The 23,782-nt window shown below is 39.0% G+C and overlaps 1 protein-coding gene across 1 annotated transcript in view; it reads left to right on the top strand.

Moving 5' to 3' along the window:
- Window positions 1-23,782, top strand: part of LOC124570971 (mediator of RNA polymerase II transcription subunit 13) — a 201,198-nt gene that overhangs the window by 169,740 nt on the left and 7,676 nt on the right. The window contains exons 17-20 of the mRNA XM_047131117.1: window positions 7,518-7,765; window positions 12,689-12,880; window positions 12,992-13,364; window positions 23,216-23,493. Coding sequence (XP_046987073.1) covers window positions 7,518-7,765; window positions 12,689-12,880; window positions 12,992-13,364; window positions 23,216-23,493 — 1,091 coding nt within the window. The remainder of the gene's footprint in view (window positions 1-7,517; window positions 7,766-12,688; window positions 12,881-12,991; window positions 13,365-23,215; window positions 23,494-23,782) is intronic.

Raw genomic sequence — 23,782 nt, forward strand, 5'->3', positions numbered from 1 at the left:
CTGCTGATGTCCCTTGGCATACGAAAATCGTGCTGTTCTAGTCAGGTACACATGGCACACTTGCCATCTGGCTGCAGATTACTGTGTGTTAGCCACAATACTAATTATCAGCTACCTTCTACATGAAATGTGCTTCCATTTTCTAGATACGTTCTAGTGCATAATTTAAAATAATATGTGCTATTCCGGCTTGTGAGACTTATTTATTGACTCACTCTCGTATAAAGTGGTGTTCAGAAAGAGCAGTACAGAATTTGATTACAGGAAATGCCGCCATGAACATTTGTCAGGGCATCTTGCCATTACTTATACCAAAAGGAAAATTCACTGGAAAAAAAATATGGAGTATGGAATAGTAGACACAAATAAAAGTACAGGAAATCGTCCTAGCTTTAGGAACTGTTAGTTCATTCCTCAGGGAGAAAAGAGGGTATGTTCAGAAGGTTATAAAGGAGGGGCATGTCACTCAGACTACAGGATGAGAAGGATCCACATGTTGCATGAGTGAGAGGAAACCTCATCCTCACATCAGGTGGCATCCCTCTCACCCTGTGGTCTGTATGACCTGCCCAGCCTTAATTATATTCCCCAACCTATTGCCCTTTCTTCCGTGAAGAAAAAAAGTAACAGTTCCTGAACTAAAACAGTTTGTTATACTGTTAGCTGCTAACATTGTTAAGTTTCTTGATCGCCAGACAAAAGAAAGATAGACTACTTACCTAATACGCAACAGAATGTGCACCAAGAAGTGCGAATTATGTAGGCAAGGGTATTGCATTATGGTAAATACACTAATACAGACTATTTTTTTACACATATGTTAGTGGGTCAATGAATACTTGATTAAGAGAACACATATGTTACACTGGACAGTCAATGTGCCCAAGTACAATAGGACATCAGATGTTGTCAGTATATGTAAAAGATTTATCAGAAATGATCAGCAGCACTGTAAGATTGTTCACTGACAACACTGTTGTCTATAAGAAGGTACTGTCATTGTATGATTGTAAGGAAATGCTTACTTGATTTAGTGAAAGACAACTATCCTCAAATGTGGATAAATCGAGGATAATGCTTGTAACAGGGAGAGAACCTGGTTGTTTCGGATTACCAGATGAATGGTAAACATCATGAGCATGTCACGTTATGCACAAATTAAGAAGTGACGTGAATTGGAAAGATCTCATAAACCAGTGTTAGGTTAGGTGACTGAAGGACTCAAGTTCGTTAGAATGGATCAAGAAAAAAATGCAATGCATATGTAAAATAAAACGCATTCAAGATGCTACTGTAATCAGTCCTGGAATACTGTTCAGTGTTTGGAGTACTGATGACATATGCATGACAATAGACATAGAGTGAACCTGGAAACACTACTAAAACCAGAATGGCTTCTTGTAGTCCATACGTAAGTGCAGCAGAAATTCTTGGGAAACTTAAATGTGTATCCTTGATGGAAAGATAATATAATTTTCACAAAACTCTGTTGAGTGAGAGTTTTGAGAACCTGTCTTCCAGGAAGACTTGACCATTACGCTGCCACCACCATATATATCTCATGTGAGGGAAATGAGAATTAAGACAAGACAGAGTAGGGCGTTTGCAGTCAAATATTAACCATCATTTTTCCCTGGCTCAATATGCTAGTGGAATTGGACAGGAAATTGATAATTTTGGTAGAATATGCTCTCTGCCATGCACTGCAAGTGGCTTTCAGAGTATGTGTGTAGATGTAAATAAAACATGAGTATTTACTCTAGAGGAGATAAGGAAGTAGAAAAGAGCTTATTGATGATTTGCTTAACTGTCTTATGGGGTAATTGTTTATTTAATACTATGACCAGTGCCAGAAAATAGCAGTCCTTTGGAAATTAGAGAGATGACCTAGTTTTTGATGATAGTAAATTATAATTAGGAAATTCTTTGGTAAGTTCTTTTTTTAAGTACAGTAAAGGCAAAGTAGAAGCAGGACGTGGCTGGTAAAATTGTAATAATTGTAATTTTACAATCCTGACACAAGCATTGGAAAATGGGTAATGAAAGGGAGAGAGAGAAGCAAAATACAATATGGTGGGATGAAACCTTGAGAAATAGTATTACAGTGACAAAATAGGACTCAGGGCTTAGATGATACTAGATACGTCAGTTACGTAAAGGAGAAGAGATTACCCAGGAAGGTACACAAGATGAAAGGGCAGGGGAAAGAGGCTAAGAGACAGGTGGTTAAAAGGAGTGGAGGACAGCGTACAAAAGAAATTATAAGACTAAATCAGTATAGTGTGAAATTCAGTCCTTACATACTGAAAGTTATCTGAATTTATGAGCCAAGAAAACACACACTGCCATAATCCTATAATATGCAGATAAGCACCACGGCACCAGACTGCAGGTGCGTTACATTTTAAATGTTCATCTGCGTGGGCTGGCCACTAGAGAGGCCACGTCTGATGGACCTCATGGCTTGTTCACACAATGCAGCACCAGCCACACTGTCTACCGGAGCCCTCCATTTTGTAAGCCCTGTACTGCAGGCACTTGCCCTTATATTGTGGTCAGACCTACAGTCAGCAACTGCTTGTGTTCGTACCTGTTTTGTTTCCAAGTTTGTGCCTGTGCTCTGAACTGCTGTTCACTTGTATATGGATGAAGAATAAATTTTGGTTAATTATGACAATGCTTTTGTTTGTGTCCTACAGTACGATAAAATTGGAAACGATTGTGGTGTTCCGTCCGTCGGTTCATCTGTCCATGGAGGCAGTGTTTCAATCTCTCCTCAAGCAGCAGCACAGCAGCGGGCTTTTAGGGTTGCTATCAGGAACTTAAGTCAGCCACACTGACTAAGCAGACTTCCATGCCATCAGCATACCTGCCACCTTTTTCCCCTTACAATGATGCAGCCAAAGACTGGGAGGCTTACGAGAAGCGACTTTGGCAACACTTCCTCACTTTTGGTGTCACTAACACAAACATGTGTAAGGCATTGATCCTTTCTTGGATTTATATTCGGGTCTACCAGCTGTTGTACTAGTTACCACTGCTCCAAGAATGTGTGCCACTTCCATTCAACAAAATGTGTAAGCAGTTGTCCAATTATTATCATAAGCACACACATCATTGCAGTACATGTAGAGTTCTATCTTTGCCATAAATAGCTCCACCAGTCTACCAGACTTAGCCGCAATTCAGCTTGTCATTGATGCTCTACACGATTCTTGTGCTGATTCTATGGTCCGTGATGCCATCATTTGGTTGGCTCCTGAGTAGGTCATGCGTCAACAGGCACTGCATTTCGAGAATCTGTCTTTGGCTGTAGTGTGAAATATTGCTCAATCTTTTTAGTAATCTCATCTGCTGGTGATCAGAACGAGGCTTGATGTGACATACCCACAGTGGCTCCTGTTCCTGGTAGTCAGGTGTCGGTAAGTTCAAGCGGACAGCCATATACACATGATCTCTGTGCTGCACTGGACAGCTATGTGCTAAACAACCACCACAGCAACAGCAGTGCTTTGTGCTTCCATATTGCCCATAGTGTTTCATGCAAAATGACAGGGCAATGTGCCCTAAGTACTGGGTGACTTGCAACAACTGTAGGAAAAAAGACATACAGAATCTGTGTGTCGTTCCCAGCCCCTTCCTGCAGTCATGGGCATGGGTGTTAATTGTGTCTCTCCAGTGCTTACGAGTCACAACAAACTGTTTATCAAGCGTGAATGATGGACAGATTGCTCAGACTATAAACGGATCTGGGTGCAGCCATGACAGCTGGACTTGCAAACTTGTGTGGATTCAGGATGACTGGTGTTGTCTCTTGTTACTCAACGTATGGTAAATCACAACAAGCAGCTACTCCAATTTTGGGGCAATTTACAGCTCCCACTATGTATAAATCTGTGGTTTATTTCTTGACCTTTGTTGTTTTTGTAGTGATTGATGCTGGTACTAAAGATTTGTTCATCTGGGTTCTTCCATTTTTTTTGGGTTTTCCATTTCGAATACAATGCACATAGTTTCTGACCATGTTCCCTGCCAGCAGTTAGATTCTCTGTGTTCAGAGTTCTCATCTCTCTTATCAGATATGTTAGGATATGTCACCAATTTTGTGGATCACATTATCCTGAAACCTACGGCACAGCCACCCTTTTTCCATGCGTGCCCTATTCCAGACTCTTTGTGTTATCACGTGAAATAAAAAGTGGAAAGGCTGATTTCATTGTGTGTCGTACAGCCTATTGCATCATAGTGGTCTACCCCATTCATGATTGTTAAAAAACTGACTATACAGATGCACCCCTCCAACAATTTTAAAGTTTCAGTTAACACTCAATCTGTCTTTGACGCCTACGCTTTGACCCCCCCCCCCCCCCCCCCCCCCCCCCCCAAGACAAGTTGTTTGCTAAACTTGCTGGAGGCCGGCTTTTCTACAAAATTGGTTTGTCTTAAGCCTATTTATCAGTTTCATTAAATGTGGATTCTAAACAGCTCCTTGTGGTTAACATGCCGTATGGGTTACAGCAATATCAGCAACTCCAGTTTGGTGTGGCTAGCGTCCCACTGATCTTTCAGTATTTTTTACAATTGACAATGTCCAAGGGGGTGCATCTGTGGAAGAACGTTTACATTACCCACCTTGTTCATAGTCTTATGTACTGCAGGGTTGAAGCGTGACTTGGGCATGTTACACTTTTTTCAGCCATACCATGTGTATTTGGGGTTTGAGGTTTATCAGTATGGTGTTATGCCTTTACATTGTCATGTTGCTGCAGTTACAGTTCTGCATTACCCTACAAATGTCAAAGAACTGTAGCGATTTTTAATTAAAATCACTTACTAGCATAAATTTATTCTGTAACCTGGTTGTGCTACAGATGCCTCTCATTGTGGATTCAGTCTCATTCTCGCACATTGATATGAGGATGGTTCTTAAAGTCTGACAGATTAAGCATTAAAAATGCTCAACTTCATTCAGTAGTGCTACTCCAATTTGAAAATAAAGTGCTTGCTTTTGTCTATGTCCTCAAAAAGTTTAATGTGTTCTTGTATGGGTCCCAGTTCGACCTCATTACTAATCACAAGCCCTTGGTTTCTTCTTTAATCCTTCTGCTTTGTTGTCCGACAAAGCACCACATTGCCTCTGGGATTGGGCCTTGTTTCTGTCTTGCTACAACTGTAAAATACATTTTTGGCCTGCCACACAGTGCCGGTGCCGATGTGCTGCACCAGCTTCCGATGGGGCCGGATCATACTATTGATCGGGATGAACTCCTGTGCTTTCACTTAGGCGTTGAGGCACAATGTACAATGGAAGGGTTATGAGCTCCTGGATTGCAGCTGTTATTGCTGCAGATTAGATTTTGTGTCAAGTTGTTCTCCTCGTTCAAGCATCTTTGGCACAACTATTTTGCCCCCATTCACTGCTGGTTGCTATTTGATGATGTTATTCTCTTAGCTAAGGATGTGCTCACGCCTAGGGTTCTGATACTGGCCACCCTATGGCGATATGTGCTTCAGCTCCTACATCAGAGACATTGGGGGGGGGGGGGGGGGGGGGGGTGGGTATCGCGTACCAAGTTATTGGCGTGTCTCACTCATATTGGCTTGTCATTGATGGTGACTGTGTACATCTTGTTGCGGCCATCTCTCAATTTCGTACACAAAAGGAGGCACCACAGGCTCAGTCTCTCCATGGTCCACAATGCAGTGTCTGTGGAAACATATCAATGTTGATTTCTTGAGACCCTTCCTAAATTCTTCCTCGCCATTGGTTGTCGCTGCTTCACATGTTATCCGCTCTCCTTATGTCACAGCTATGATTCAGGCCTACTCCAAATTTTTTTCTATTGAAGGATTGCGTGATATATTTATGGCAGATAATGATCCACAATTTGTCTCTCAGGTTTTCTAGGATTTTTGCGCCCCTAAAGGAATTTGCTACAAGAGAGTCCATCTGAGATGCTCTGTGATCGCCAGCCACACTTTCTCCTGCATCTGCTTATGCAGATCCACCGCTGCAGCCTCCTTCCTCAGCACCTGCCGTGGCCTTGTAGGATGTCCCTTCTGCACGGACGGAACTACCCTCCTTGTTGATGTCGCCGCCTCCTGCCTCTCTTCTCTCCTCTGGGGTCCAGCTCCTCACACCCCGCCCCCTCCAGCACCTGTTGCCGGGCCTTCCCACAAAGCTTTACTGCCACCAGCAATTTCGCTGCCAGTGTGGCTGGTGCCTTCACCTTGGCACAGTTCCACCACTTGGAGGAGATGGATGTCGAGATGCTGCCATCATTGCCTGTGGCATCCACAACTGTTGCCAGGGATTTTTACACATTCACCCTGATGCTCCATCAGCATAACGCCTATTCTTTATAGTAATTTAATAAATATTTGGGGGGGGGGGGCTGGGAATAGGGGAGGGGAGAAGGACGTGCTATAAATCTGTGCGTAGAACTTGAATACAAGTCGTGGCACCAAGCAGCTGGTGTGCTACGCTTCGAATATTCAGCCAACAGCATCAACGTAGGCCGGCCATCAGAGACCACCCGCAGTGGGCCAGATGACTTTCGCACACAGGATATCATTCTCTGTGCTATCTACCAGAGCCCTCGTCTTTATAAGATCAGTGCAGCAGGCAATCTCCCTCTATTTTGTTGTTACTGATTCTCAGCAGCTGCATATTATCAGTGCCTGAATTGTTTCTGTGTTTGTGTATGTTTGCAGTTGTAGTTTGCTTGCATATGGAAGAAGAATAAACTTCAGTTCATTGTGGCCATTCTGTTGTTTGTGTTTTACAGTATGATAGAAGAATTTAAGGCAGTAACTAAATAAATAAATAATTTTATCCTTGCTGCTTGTATGTACAATTTGTTTATGACCCTGAGTAACTTACTTTGAATATTGCAAACAGTTAAATTTATGATCACTATCCATGTAACACATCCATTTCAGAGCTATGTAGCTTCCGGACTTAGTTCTTTGAAGGATGAAACTGAAATTAGGTACTGTTGGACTGCAAACATGTAAGATTTATCACTACCTGTGAATGAAAGAGAAAAATATGACTGCACATGATATGATATATAGATCATAAAAAGAAAATAGTGGTACAAATACTGCTTGCAAAACTTTCTATAAAGACAACTGCACGTGCTCATTTTGAATTTTTATAGTAAGTCGACAGGCATTCGAGGCAAATTTACTTGGTTAATGCGATATTGTTCCATATGTAGTGGCAAAAGATTCGCTGAATTTATTGTGTAATACATGGAATGCTATTTCACATAATATTTGTGTAGTAGTCTCCTGCATGTAATTTGATTTCTTGGATAATAATTGAATAACAGAATTTGATTATATAGCATACATTACAAACTGTACAGATCCAAAAATTCTAAATTTACCTCATGTTAGTACTTATTTGTCTTACTCTTTCAACATATTCTTAAAAGGCATGATTTTATATTTGCACTTGTTAGTATTAAATGGTCTTGTAATTATTTTTTATCTTCTGATTGCTTTGGCAGATAGTGACACAGGATCTGGTGCTCGTGATCCATTGTTATCTGGTGGTTCAGTGGGTGGTTCTGGTGATTGCAGTCATGATGATGATGATTCAGATCCCCCAGCAATAGTTGTGTACATTGTCGATCCTTTCACCATTGGAAGAGACAGTCCAGACCTTCAGCGCCTCTCCTGCCTGGGCTTATTAAGATGCTTCATTGCTGTGCAAAGCAATGTGCCAGAGAATATGCGCAATAATATAACTGTGCAGGTAAATTGTGTAAAAAGAAAACCTATTTTTATTCAATATGAGTAGAAAAATCTTACAAGGCTTATAGACACTTTCTGTGAGAGGGTACAACAATAAATGTTTTTTGGTAATGTGTAGATGCTTATTTCTGTTGTGTATTAGAGATCCTTTGTTCTTGAAGTATTATTTCCACAGTCAGTGTTCTCTTGGGTTGTAGATGTGACTTGTACTTCTATTTTGTGCCTTTTTGGCAGTTCTTAATAAAATTTCTGGGAAAATGGTTATTCGCTGTTAGCAGTTTCAACCATTAACCACTCGCTGCCATCTCCATATAAAAATATTGATGTGATGACACAATCAGCACCTAGCGTGTTGAGGTATACTCTTTGTTTATATCCATAGAAATTGTTTTAATCATTGAGAGGGGTGAAATTGCTTGTAGCTTCATAGTAAATGGTCTAGTTAGAGTTTTTACTTCCTGGATGAGTAAACAATAACTATTATTATTATTATTATTATTATTGTTACATGACCATCTTCCTGTGAAGATTGATCCTTGTATTGACCAGTATGGTTAATGTGGAACAGTGTGCATAGATGTATGCAATGTCAGAGGTGAGACAGTATATTTGGATCACTCCCCTCCATACAATTACATCAATACTATTCGCAAATGCCATGTATTGCTACTCATCATTTAGCATTGTGTTCATTTCTTCATTTATTGACCAATCCATGTGACAGACTATGATTATCAGTTGGCAGGCGATCACGTATTTCCTTACCAATTATCATCAGCTACCAAATAATGCTGCTAAAAAACAAATTTATCACATGCACTGGATCACATAATCATTAACTTCTGAGAATATAGTGTATAAAATGTATAAAACATTGCTGTTTGTTTCTAAGACCTGACAGTGGATATAGCTTTACTGTTCTGACATTTTTCATCTTTGACTGTGTAGATGGGCTTGGAGATGAGTTTCACTTATTTGAGATACCTGTAGCTAACTAAATTGTTCTCTTGCCTTACCAATGGACCTCAATCGACACATATCTCGAACACACAAATGGAATTTGTAGAGGAGAATGTGTTGTTCCCACGGATATTTCTCTCCTCCCTCAGTCCATCTTCTACCCTATACTCCCCTCCACCTCACCCCACCCCACCCCAATCCTCCCCTTACTCTGTATGTCTACATATGTATCTTTTCTGCCCTCTTCTCTTCCCCAACCCTCTCATGCGCACACAATTTTTCTCCTTTTAAGAAACCAATTTGCTTATCTTTAACTTACTGTATAATTTCATTGTTCTTTTGTGCAGTATTTTTATCCACAGAAATGTGGAACTCACATGTTATGACCACAGACTTAAATATCTTCCTCTAAAAATTATAGCACTTTCTTAAAAAATATTGTTGTTCAATGAAATCAGTATGGATGTAATACCTGTGAACTACTGAGTTCCATGAAATTTTATAACAGTGTGGCCAAAAATGCAAAATCCTTGCCGTTGGTGGGGAGGCTCGCGTGCCTCAGTGATACAAATGGCCGTACCGTAGGTGCAACCACAACGGAGGGGTATCTGGTTCCTGGAGAGGGGCAGCAGCCTTTTCAGTAGTTGCAGGGGCAACAGTGTGGATGATTGACTGATCTGGCCTTGTAACACTAACCAAAACATCCTTACTGTCCTGGTACTGCGAACGGCTGAAAGCAAGGGGAAACTACAGCTGTAATTTTTCCAAAGGGCATGCAGCTTTACTGTATGGTTAAATGATGATGACGTCCTCTTGGGTAAAATATTCCGGAAGTAAAATAGCTACTCAAGAGGACGTCATTATCAGGAGAAAGAAAACTGGTGTTCTACGGATCGGAGCATGGAATGTCAGATCCCTTAATCGGGCAGGTAGATTGGAAAATTTAAAAAGGGAAATGGATAGGTTAAAGGTAGATATAGTGGGAATTATTGAAGATCGGTGGCAGGAGGAACAAGACTTTTGGTCAGGTGAATACAGGGTTATAATTACAAAATCAAATATGGGTAATGCAGGAGTAGGTTTAATAATGAATAGGAAAATAGGAGTGCGTGTAAGCTACTACAAACAGCATAGTGAATGCATTATTGTGGCCAAGATAGACATGAAGCCCATGCCTACTACAGTAGTAAAAGTTTATATGCACTATAGCTCTGCAGATGATAAAGAAAGTGAAGAAATGTATGATGAGATAATAGAAATTATTCAGGTAGTGAAGGGAGACGAAAATGTAATAGTCATGGATGATTGGAATTCGAGAGTAGGAAAAGGGTGAGAAGGAAACATAGTAGGTGAAATGGTTTGGGGGTAAGAAATGAAAGAGGAAGCCGTCTGGTAGAATTTTGCACAGACCATAACTTAATCATAGCTAACACTTGGTTCAAGAATCATAAAAGAAGGTTGTATACATGGAAGAATCCTGGAGATGCTAGAAGGTATCAGGTAGATTATATAATGGTAAGACAGAGATTTAGGAACCAAGTTTTAAATTGTAAGACATTTCCAGGGGCAGATGTAGACTCTGACCACAATCTATTGGTTATGGACTGTAGATTAAAACTGAAGAAACTGCAAAAAGGTGGGAATTTAAGGAGATGGGAACTGGATGAACCGACTATCCAGAGGTTATACGGAGTTTCAGGGAGAGCATAAGGGAACAATTGACAGGAATGGGGGAAAGAAATACAGTAGAAGAAGAATGGGTAGCTCTGAGGGATGAAGTAGTGAAGGCAGCAGAGGTTCAAGTAGGTAAAAAGATGAGGGCTAATAGAAATCCTTGGGTAACAGAAGAAATATTGAATTTAATTGATGAAAGGAGAAAATAAAAAAATGCAGTAAATGAAGCAGGCAAAAAGGAATACAAACGTCTCAAAAATGAGATCGACAGGAAGTGCAAAATGGCTAAGCAGGGATGGCTAGAGGACAAATGTAAGGATGTAGAGGCTTATCTCACTAGCGGGGAGATAGATACTGCCTACAGGAAAATTAAAGAGACCTTTGGAGAAAGGAGAACCACTTGTATGAATATCAAGAGCTCAGATGGAAACCCACCAGTTCTAAGCAAAGAAGGGAAAGCAGAAAGGTGGAAGGAGTATATAGAGGATCTATACAAGGGCAATGTACTTGGGGACAATATTATAGAAATGGAAGAGGATGTAGATGAAAATGAAATGGGGGATATGATACTGCGTGAAGAGTTTGACAGAGCACTGAAAGACCTAAGTCGAAACAAGGACCCGGGAGTAGACAACATTCCATTAGAGCTATTGACGGCCTTGGGAGAGCCAGTCCTGACAAAACTCTACCATCTGGTGAGCAAGATGTATTAGACAGGCGAAATACCCTCAGACTCCAAGAAGAATGTAATAATTCCAATCCCAAAGAAAGCAGGTGTTGACGGATGTGAAAATTACCGAACTATCAGTTTAATAAGTCACAGCTGCAAAATACTAACACGAATTATTTACAGATGAGTGGAAAAACTGGTAGAAGCTGTCTTCGGGGAAGATCAGTTTGGATTCCGTAGAAATGTTGGAACACGTGAGGCAATACTGACCTTACGACTTATCTTAGAAGAAAGATTAAGGAAAGGCAAACCTATGTTTCTAGCATTTGTAGACTTAGAGAAAGCTTTTGACAATGTTGGCTGGAATACTCTCTTTCAAATTCTAAAGGTGGCAGGGGTAAAATACAGGGAGTGAAAGGCTATTTACAATTTGTATAGAAACCAGATGGCAGTTATAAGAATCGAGGGGCATGAAAGGGAAGCAGTGGTTGGGAAGGGAGTGAGACAGGGTTGTAGCCTCTCCCTGATGTTATTCAATCTGTATATTGAGCAAGCAGTAAAGGAAACAAAAGAAAAATTCGCAGTAGGTATTAAAATCCATGGAGAAGAAATAAGAACTTTGAGGTTCGCTGATGACATTGTAATTTTGTCAGAGACAGCAAAGGACTTGGAAGAGCAGTTGAATGGAATGGACAGTGTCTTGAAAGGAGAATATAAGATGAACATCAACAAAAGCAAAACAAGGATAATGGAATGTGGTCGAATTAAGTCGGGTGATGTTGAGGGTATTAGATTAGGAAATGAGACACTTAAAATAGTAAATGAGTTTTGCTATTTGGGTAGCAAAATAACTGATGATGGTCAAAGTAGAGAGGATATAAAATGTAGACTGGCAATGGCAAGGAAAGCATTTCTGAAGAAGAGAAATTTGTTAACATCGAGTTAGATTTAAGTGTCAAGAAGTCGTTTCTGAAAGTATTTGTATGGAGTGTAGCCATGTATGGAAGTGAAACGTGGCTGATAAATAGTTTAGACAAGAAGAGAATATAAGCTTTCGAAATGTGGTGCTACAGAAGAATGCTAAAGATTAGATGGGTAGATCACATAACTAATGAGGAGGTATCGAATAGAATTGGGGAGAAGAGGAGCTTGTGGCACAACTTGACTAGAAGAAGGGATCGGTTGGTAGGACATGTTCTGAGACATCGAGGGATCACCAATTTAGTATTGGTGGGCAGCGTGGAGGGTAAAAATCATAGAGGGAGACCAAGAGATGAATACACTAAGCAGATTCAGAAGGGTGTAGGCTGCAGTAGGTACTGGGAGATGAAGAACCTTACACAGGATAGAGTAGCATGGAGAGCTGCATCAAACCAGTCTCAGGACTGAAGACAACAACAACAACAACAACAACATTCATTTAATTGCATTCTGTTTTTTACAGTTGTTATTAGGCTGCGAGTAGTGCAAGAAGTGACTGATTCTGAATTTGTGTACCCGTACTATCACTTCATTGCTCAGTTGATGCCTAGAATCTTTAGCTGCTTTTTTAGGGTTATCAAGACAACATCACATATATTACTTGTTTTAACCGTGTACTTGTCATTGATTTTGTTACAGATAATATCTCTAGAAAGCATAGTGGAACTTGGGAAGATGGGTGATCACATCAAACACAATGATCAAATGAGAGCGCAGGCGTTCTCAGTATTTTCTCAATGCCGACGTCTGCTTACACATACATCAAATATAAAGTCATTAACTGGTTTTGGCACAGCAGCTATGGCTGATCTATTCTTGAAGAAAAAAGATGTGAGTTTCTGTTTTTATTTATTTTCATAGAACTTTGTGGTATACTTAGAAGCTGTAGTTGAATTTGAACAACTATTTAGTAAACAGTAACCGAAAGCATTTGTTTTGCAGGAAAAGAACAGAGCTCCCTATCGTCTCTACACACCACCCTATGTTCTTGCACCAGTTAAGGAGAAAGCAGAATCAAATGAATCATTTGGCCAGTCTAGTGGAGAACAGTGTTCCGTGTTGTATGTGAGTTATTGTCTGTCTGAAGACCAACGCTGGTTGCTTACTGCAGCCACAGATGAGCGTGGTGAAATTTATGAAACTTCAGTTATAAACATTGATATTCCAAATAGAAGTCGAAGAAGAAAGGCATCTGCAAGGCGTGTAGGGCTTCAGAAACTAATGGACTTCATTTTGAGTGTAATGTCACAAAGTGTACAGTCGTGGCGGTTAGTGGTGGGTCGCATTGGCCGAATAGGGCATGGAGAACTTAAAGGTAACATATTTTTAAGATTTATTTTTAATTCATAATAAATGGAAATACTGTAAGCAAAGAACAATGATTCAGTGTTACTAAAATTACTACTCTCATTGTTCTGTAGTTACATAAATCAGTGTCTCAAATTAACAATTGTTTCAAATTGTTAATGATTAGTCTGGCATCAAATACATGAGCTGTTCGCAATTCGTATTACATTTCTAGATGCTGTTGACAGGAATAGATATATAAACTTCTACACAAATACATGTCTAAAAATTGCTCATTTTATTTATTACAATTAGGACAAAACGTTTTTTAAAATTTAGACTAATGAGATAATTCTTAGATAGGTACATAGAAAGCTGCTCAATAAAATGACTACAGTATAGGTTGCACAAATTTCCCAGTATGTTCTGACCACTAAGTTAAAAATACCAGATGTGTAGTGAATCAATTCTAACATATCAATAACATGTACACCTCTGGCTATAGTGGCTTCATAAATTAAATGCATCACCCAGTAGTAGTCTGAAGGGGTTGCACCTTTGTCAAAGAAATTTGATGGTGTAATAGGGAACTTTGTCAAATCTCATCTGTTGTCAAACAAATTTGATCAAATCTAGGGCCTCGCTGTAGATTTGATCAAAGAAGTTGCTTGTGTCCTATTCACTGCAATGTGACATGTTACCACGTGAAGCGCTAGCATTGCTGCAGCGTTTTGTCTTTGTAGTGTTTTTATAAACATTGCCAGTAAATACAATTTGTGTGTACCGACAACTACAAATTTAATAGAGATGTATGAAGCTGATGAGGCACTTTACAGCGTGAGGCACCCTGAATACAAAAATAGATTAAGAAGATTGGAGACCTGACCTGACCTAACCTAACCTAACCTAACTCTCTCCTGTAGCAAGGAATCGGAGTGTTAGGTGAGCCTGTCTTTTGCAGATATAGCAGTTATTGAGTGAGTATTGTGCTTTGTGATATGAGGATACACTTCACTGAGCACATACTGAAATGTTTACTCATCCATTCTTAAGTAATTGATGTACGACTTGACGTCCTCCACTATAAGCTCACGTAACAAGTTTTGTTGAATGCTTTTATCGTGTCGTCAAACCCCACGGCTTCACCCAGGTACGTTTCCTTTTTCCCCCTTGCTTCTCTTCCACATGTGCACACAGTGCAATTGTGGTACATGCAACTGTTACAGTTAATAACAAGTTGTTGTTGTCAGCCATCTTGAACTTTGACAAAAAAATAGGACAACAGTGTAATACCCCTTTTTAGCGCCACATCAAAGATCTTTGTCAAAGAAATTTGATGAATATTTGATCAAATCTTTGACAAAGAAATTTGATAGTGTAATACCGGCCTTAGTTACGGCAGTCTGCTCCGCTGCAGTGGTGCCACTGATCGGTGCAGTGTGCTGCGAACTGTGAAAGTTGCACGTCAGTATGCTGATGTGCAGGTTACCTTATTTAAGCATCACATAACAATATATTCCAAGATTTTACAAGTATTATAAACAACAATGTAATTTGGGATCATTCAAGAGATTCTTAATATCATCATCATCATCATCATCATCAGTGTTCTGCCTAAAGGCAGGTTTTCACATGGTAGATCTCCAGGCTGTCCGGTCTTCTGCCTTCCTCTTCAGGTCTGCATAATTTCCTCTTCTCTTTATGTCGTCTATCACCTTGTATCTCCTTCTTCCTCTCAGTCTTCTTCCACAAACCAATCCTTCCAAAGCATCTACTTCTTAATGAATGTCCCAACCAGTTCTTTTTTCTTTCTCTTACAACCATCAGCAGAAATCTTCTCTCACCAACCCTCCAATACTCTTTCATTACTCACTCTTTCCATCCAGCTTATTCTCTCCATTCTCCTCCACATCCACATCTCAAATGCTTCTAACCTTTTTTCATCCTCTCATCTCAGTGTCCATGTTTCTGCCCTATATAGTGCCACACTCCATACAAAACATTTGCCAAGCCTTTTCCTTAGTCCTATATCTAATTTGCCACATAAGAGTCTCCTCTTCCTGTTGAGTGCCTCCTTCGCTATGGCAATTAGAGTTTTCACCTCCTGGTGACATCTCAAGTCTTCAGTTATTGTGCTTCCGAGATATTTAAATTCGCTTACTTGGCTAATGGTAGATTGTCCTATTTTAATATTGGACAGTCTGTGTCTTGTACTGATGACCATACTCTTTGTTTTTGCTGTGTTTATTTGCATCCCATATTCCACACAAGCTTCATTCAAATCTTTGAGGATGTTATTCACTGTCTGCTCACTTTCTGCCACTAATACCATGTCATCAGCAAATCTTATACGTTCTATTCTCTTTCCACCAATACATATTCCTCTTTTTCCCATCTAAACTTTTCGCAATAATCTCTTCAAGGTATACGTTAAACAACAGTGGGGAAAGGCAACAACCTCGCCTAACAACTCGTCCAATGCTGCTTCCTTCTGACATTTCATTTCCAATCCTTATCCTTACTTTCTGGTGTAAATATAGATTCTGTATCAGTCGTCTCTCTTTCCAATCTACTCCTTTCCTTTTCGAGATATCCATCAGCGTGTTCCACTGAACTCTGTCAAACGCTGAACTCTGTCAAACGCCTTTTCTAAATCTATAAAAACAGCAAAGATTTCTCTACTCTTTTCCATATATCTTTCCCCTATAGTTCTTAGCAGGCCAATAGCATCTCTTGTTCCTTTTCCTCTTCTAAATCTGAACTGCGCCTCTGCAATACCTCTATCCAGCTTGCCATATAACCTTCTATTCAACACTCTCAGCAAGACTTTAGCTGCATGAGAAATTACACTGATGGTCTGGTGGTCTTCTCATTTTTCAGTATTTCTCTTTTTCTCTATTGGTATCATAACTGTTGCAGCGAAGTCCTCAGGTCATTCCCCTTTGTCATATATCTTGTTACAGAGGTAGACTATTTCTTTTCTTACCTTGTTTCCCAGACTCTTCAACAGTTCTGCTGGCAATTCATCTATTCCACATGCCTTCCTGTTCTTCATCTCCTTCAGCACCTTTTCTACTTCTGCTTCCAAGATGGTAAATCCCTTTCCATCTTCCGGCACATATTGCTCCGCTTCAGCCTTGATTTTGCTTTGCATTTCATCCCCCTTATGCAGACATTCAATATATTCTTGCCATCTGTTCAAAACCTCCTGTGGTTCATCTGCTAGAGTACCATCCGCTCTTTCTATTTCAATGTTATTCCTCTTTCTTTTACTTTCAAAAACTATCTCACTAGCCAGTCTATACTTAATAATGTAATTCAGTATTATTTGAAAACAAGGGTCAACACACAAACCCACATTACAGTTTTTACACCTGTACTTAGATTCTTGTCTTCTGTCATTTGCACTGCAAACAACACACTTTCTATTTCTGTTTCTTCCTACCAATTTGTAAACCTAAGGAAAATGTCTTTCTGTTAATCTCAGTGGATGATTATTGCCTGTTGGATGTTGACATTTTATAATTCGATGATACTTTTCCAGTATTTCCGAAATTAACTGCAGTTGAAATTTTGCAATGGATACTGGTTCTTTCCTCTTGTGTTTATAAAGGCAAGAGGCACTCCACATACAAATGCCCAACATACGAAAGAAATATTTGCGATACCATTTCAAAGATTTTTCTGTTGATTTCACAGTGCTTATAACGATGTCAGATTTATTTACTGCACCTATTGAATAGGCATACAGGTTTTTGGACAACTACTTTCCCCCACTGTTGTTGATTATTGTATCAAAGTCACCCGAGTATATGGTAGAAAGCATATAGACTTATTTTTTATCCATCCACTTTGAGTAATAAATTTTGGCATGATTGAGACGTTGCCTGTCCTCTTTTTAATCGTTCATCAATGTTGGGCATTCCTTTCCTTCTCTTTCTTATGGTCCCGCATGCATTTGTGCAATTATTATGTAGCATTCTAAATAAAGCTGGACTAGTATACCAATTACCTACTTAAACGGTATGGCCCTAGGAAAACAGGGCTTTATAAGTGCTTCAACTATTGCTCCTGACTTTCCAATATCCATATTTTTGGTATCCACCAGGGTAGATGATACGGCATAAACTATTAAATCTTGTACAAATCCTGTATCTCAGTCACAAAGAACAAAAGGTTTTATTCCAAATCTGTTTCTTTTGGACGGGATGTATTGTTTTGAAAGACAGCTGCCCTTTATATAACAGTAAACTTCTGTCTGTCCACGGCTTTTATAATGATTGAAATGACGGTCTAAATTTTTTTCGTAATAAATCAATGACGTTCTGTATTTTGTACAAACGATCATTGGTAGAACCGACATCATGGTTGAAATGTAGCATTTGTAATAATTTGAAATAAGTCTACTCCAAAAATATTGCTACACAGAAGTTTGTCTTTACCGCAATACTCAACCAAAGAGTGTTTCGTGCTGTGCATCGTTAAAAATGATTCAGCAGAAAGACAGTATAGTTCGGCTACTTCAGTTCCTTCTGAATTGTTTATGTTACTATTATATTTCCAAAATCAATAGTGATTTGTTTCATTTACAATTAATTCTATGAGATCTTTAGATAAGAAAAGCTGAAACTGATCTAAGAGTTTTGCTGATCTAGTTATGTTTATTTTAATCCCTGAATTTTCTGACACAAAATTGTGTATTTTAGGCACGAATATTTCTGATGTCCTTAGTTCACCGTCACTGTTAATGAGTTAAATATTCTCTGCTTCTCATTCTGGAGTACTACATTCAGCTCTTCTCTTCTTAGTTTTTGTAGGTGATGTAACAATATGTTGATTTTTATTTTCTGAATCGGTGAGTCTGTTAGTGAATAGAGTTCTTTTTGAACTCGTCTGTAGAATTCTAAAAGGGAGGTAAAATATTTTATAAAACTAACTAAACTTAGTCACAAATACGATTTTCAAATTAATGTTATGAACCTCGAAAGAATTAATAACTGTTTTCCAGTGTCCTGTAACGCTTGAAGGAAGATTTATGTTGACGCCTTCTATATATGTTGCTCGTACTCGCACATCAGTGTGTAGATGCCGGCAAACTGCGGCGCTTGTAAACACAGCTCAGCGCGTGGATTTCGACTAAATACACCACTCATATATACAGAGCATCGCATGGATGCTGGCAAACTATGGCGCTCACACACAGAGCAACACATGGATGCCAGCTAAATACGGCGCTCGTAATGAAAGGGTCAAATGTTGGTGGGGAAGTCTCAAATGGAATTGACTAAATGGGTTGATCTGCCACTGTGCTGACATCACCTTTCTTCATGAATTTTCAGTGGCACAACTTCCAATAACTCCACCTATACAAGTTGCACAATGCTTCAGTGTGACTAAACTCATTATGTGGTATAGAAGTATTTACCATAGGAATGTGTGGCATGGGAGGTAACATCATCCACATGTGGCTGTTTTGAATGTTGAAAATAGTGTCCTGGGGAAATGTGCTTTATCAATACAAGTAATTAGACGGTAAAAATCAGGAATGTCACTGATTTAGGAACCAAGTACACATGCTGGCATATGGCTCAAAAACTGGTGGGCTCACATAATCTTTTGGTGGTGGTAAGATTGGTGTTGCTGTTTACGCAGAGCACACCAGCCAATATTGTGAATATACATTTCTCCTCTGGCAAAAATTGCACAAGAAAGCATCTTGTGATCTACATCTCTAAAATTTCTGAATGATTCACAATTAAGTGCCTGCCAGAAGAATCTCAATCACCTTCAAGCCACCTCTCCACCATTCTGACAACTCTAACACCTCTTGGGAAAAATAAACTCTTAAATATTTCTGTGCAAGCTCTGATTTCCCTTATTTTATTGATCATGTATCCATGTGTAGGTGGACATCAATAAAATATTTTTACACCCTGAGGGAAAGTTGGTGATAGAAATTTCTTGAAGGTTCAACCACAATGAGAAATGCCTTTGTTTTAATAATTGCCACAAGGATCCCATACCACACAGCAATACTCTAGCCGAGGACGCACAAGCATAGCATTGAGCAAGTAAAATGCATTCATTTGTTTGCCTTCCCCACAACATTATCTATGTGATTGTTCCAGCTGAAGATGTTCATAATTGTAATTCCAAGTCATTTAGTTAAACTGACAGACATTAGGTTTGTGTGGTTTATCATGTAACCAGAATGTAGTGGATTACTTTTAATAGACATGTCGAGGACTTACACTTTTCGTTATTTAAAATCATTTTGCAATTCATTTTGGTCATATGATGACTTTACAAGATGGTAAATGACAGCATCATCTGCATACAATTTCAGAGGGCTGCTCATAGTGTCCACTAAACCATTTGTGTACATTAGGGACAACAGATGGCCTATAGTACTTCCTTGGCAAATGCCAGATATGACTTCAATTTTTAGAACACAGTACATGTTCCAAAATCCTACTGCAAATCAACATTAGTGATAAGGGTCTGTAATTTCCTTTCTTTAGTACTGTTGTGATTTGTGCAACTTTCCACGCTCTGTGTATGGATCTGTATGTGAGCGAGTGGTTGTATATGCTTGCTAAGTATTGAGCTATTGTATCAGCATACTCTGAAAGTAATCTGATTGGTATACAATCTAGACCGGAGGTGTTGGCTTTATTGTTTTAAGCTCCTTCAATACGCCAAGAATCTTTACTTCTAAGTTACTCATATTGGTGTATGTTCTTGATTCTAATTATGGAATATTTACTTAGTTCTCTTTTGTGAAAGTATTTCAGAAAACTGTGTTTAGTAGCTGTGCTTTAATGACACTGTCTTCAGTATCACCACTATCATTACTGCACAGTAAAGGTATTGATTGCACCTTGCCACTGGTATACTTTACATACGAGAGCCTTTCTAGGTTTTCTGCCACATTTCATGAGTGTTTCATTGTGGAAAGTATTAATAGCATATCACATTGAAGTTTGTGCTAAATTTCAAGCTTCTATAAAACTACACAAATCTTAGGGATTTTGCATTCTTTTAAATTTGGTGTGCTTTTTTCATTGCTTCTGCAACAGTGACTTGTTCAGTACCGCGTCTTATTAATTTATTTGGTATATATTTCCAAATTGCCGTAGACACTAGTTCTTTCAATTTAAACCACATCTGATCTATACTTAATTATTCAAATTGGAAGGAATGGAGATTGTCTTTTAGGTAGAGTGCTTATTCATCTGCTTTTTAAAAAAAATGTAGTTTGTATTTATTTTTGGGTTTGGATATTGATATTCATTCAAGCTACCACATCCTTGTGGTCACTAATACAAATATCTGCCATTGATACTCCCTATTTGTTCAGGAGTATTTATTGTTAAGAGGTCATGTACGTTTTCACAACCATTAACACTTCGAGTGGGCTGCTGAATTAATTGTTCAAAATAATTTTCTGAGACAGTATTCAGTAAAACTTTATACACACCTTTTTGTCAACATGTTGAGGGTAGATTGAAGTCATTGCCTACAATAATTGTATGAGGGGGGGGGGGTACTTATTTGAAATGATACTAATGTTTCCTTTGAACTATTCAGCAACTGTTATCATCTGAGTTGGGTGATTGGCAAAAGGAACCGATTACTAATATATTCCAGTTATCGAGTATAGCTTCTACCCATACTCACAGGACCTATCTGCTTAAATTTCAGTACAAGGTAAACTACTTCTGACAGCAAGAAGCACTCCATCACCAACTTATTTAATCCACCCTTTGTGAACAGGGTTAAGTCCTGTGTAAAAATTTCGGCTGAACTTATTTCCAGATTTAGCCAGCTTTCTGTGCCTATAACAGTTTGAAATGCAGTGCCTTCTTTTAGTGCTTGGAGCTCTAGTTCTTTCCCAACACAGTTATGACGCTTTACAGCTACAATGTTGATTATTGCCATATCTACCCCCTTCCTGTGTTCATCCTGCATCCTTTGAAACTAAAGACTTTTCTGCACTTTCCTGGGATCCTCTAACCTAAAAAAGCCACCCAATCCCCTCCACACAGCCCCCACTACCTGTACAGTCACTTCCTGTGTGTTCGGGACCCCTGACCTGGAAAACTATCATCCTACGGCGCAAGTCAAGGAATTTGCAGCCTGTACAATTGCAGAACTGTCTGAGCCTTAGATTCAGAACCTCCCCTGGGCTCTGTACCAAAGGACCTCACTCTTTATCTGTCGATGATACTACAGACTGAGCTCTGCTATCATCTCACAAGCAAGACCAGCTGTCTTTATTACTTCAGCTAGCTGCCCAAACTCAGAGATAACAACTTCCGATCCAAAGTGACACGTATTGTTAGTATCGACATGGACTACCACACGCAGTTGGCTACACCAGGTGCCCTTCAAGGCATCTGGAATGACTTCTCCTAGTATGCACACAGAGCACACGCTGGATTCCTTCCCCTTCTTCATGGCCATATCCGTAATGGGGCCTCTCATTACATGCCTAACTTTGGAGCTCCCAACTGTCAACAATCTCACCCTCTTATAATACCCAGACCTTGCAGGCCGAGAGGTTCAAAACTGTCAATGTGGGTACTGTGTTTCTCTGCAGTTACATTATACTTGACTGTAAATTAACAGTATTTTGATATTGTATTTGGGCATACTAAATGTGATACTGAACAATCTCCGTCAGTAACTGAATGATAAGTGATGATAGAATAGGTGATGGAGCTTATAAGTAGAGAACAAGTAATAATACCCATTAAGCACTGAATATTGGTACCTAACCATACAGGAAAATTATGCAACAAATATTGGTATGCAAGTTTGTTTTCTCTTCTTTGTAACATGGAAAGTGTGTTCAGACATCTGTTACAATCCAAAACATTATCTACTATCTGAAATGGAAGCTTAGTTTCCACATAGCATGGGAAAGTGTGTGGGAAAACGATCAATTTTTTCACTTACTGCCACAGCAGGTCAGTGCGCTTAGAGCTGTTGTAGCAAAAAAGCCATATTGCTTCATGTTTGCCTACAGTAGCCATTCAGAATGAACATTGCAGTTAAAAATCTTACCGAATGTGAAATTCATTCTCTAATATGGATTTAGTGTCAGAAATCTCATTCATTGAAAAATCTGTTTTTACCCAGACCAGATATAATGTGCATCAGTGGTGTCATTTGTTTAAGAATGAAAGAAGTATGTTCATGACTGAAGTGCCTGCCTATCCTTCTGTAGTCAAACACTGGCATAGTAAATGACAAAAACTTTGTGATAAATAGGATTTCATGACTTGGCACAGTGATTTTTACCTCTTCAAACACGCAAAGACATGGCTTGGTTCCCAGCAGTCCTATAACAAACTTTCAAGATGCTGTCATGGGCCGGCTGAGATCTCAGATGGCAGAAATTTATGCAGAGGTTTTATAAATGTGTGATAAGAAATATGTTAAATGCTTAAATCTGAATAGCGGTTATACAGAGAAGGTGTAGTTTTTTATAATTTTGTAATAAATTTACTTTAATTACCTCTGTATGTTATTTATAGCTTACTGGAGATTACTGTTGGATAGCTTTCTTATCTTTAAATGTAATTTCAAAGATGTCATTGGCAAAGTGTGTATGGGTGTGATTATGAAATATTACACAACTACTTTTGTAGAATCCAGTAAATAATTGGTAAGGTAAAATCACAATAATGATACTTCATTCATTCTAGAAATTTGCCATAAATATCTTATGTACTTGTTCTAATGCTGAAAGAGGCACACAATTCTGTGACACCTTTGAAAATTTTCTTGTTAGTTTATTTCTATGTAAACTTTGCATCGTTAAGACTGTGAAAATTGCTGTCATTGTTCTATAATAAACTTTTCTCATTACAGGTTGGAGCTGGTTGCTTAGTCGGAAATCACTGCTGAAAGCATCGAAACATCTCAAAGAGATATGCAATCAGTGTAGTTTAATGTATCCAAACAATGTTCCTTGTGTGTTAAGTGCTTGTCTGGTCTCTTTAGAGCCTGACTCTGCTCTTAGGCTTATGCCAGATCAATTCACTCCTGATGAACGCTTCAGCCAAGCATCAGTCAATTGCCAGCTTTCTACTCCACAGGATGTTTCTTGCACTCATATTCTCGTTTTTCCCACATCAGCCACCACCCAGGTAATTGTTTCATTAAAAAAAAAATGGAAATTACGTCTGTAGATTTTTTTTTTTCTGCCTGTGTAGAAGAACAGTTATTCCTTTTTTAAATTGTGTCTCAAATTAAAACTGTGTGTCTAGTATTGGATCCATCCACATGTGCTCTCATTTTTGTTCATATGAAATTGCTGAAATACACTAGTAATTACAAAAAGTTAAACATTTTGACAAACATGTACACACATTAAAATTTTAAGGAAATATGTGTATATAGTTCAAACAGTGGAATAACAACAGTATTATGAAAAGC

This window comes from Schistocerca americana, chromosome 1 (genome assembly GCF_021461395.2).
Source record: "Schistocerca americana isolate TAMUIC-IGC-003095 chromosome 1, iqSchAmer2.1, whole genome shotgun sequence".
Classification (NCBI taxonomy): domain Eukaryota; kingdom Metazoa; phylum Arthropoda; class Insecta; order Orthoptera; family Acrididae; genus Schistocerca; species Schistocerca americana.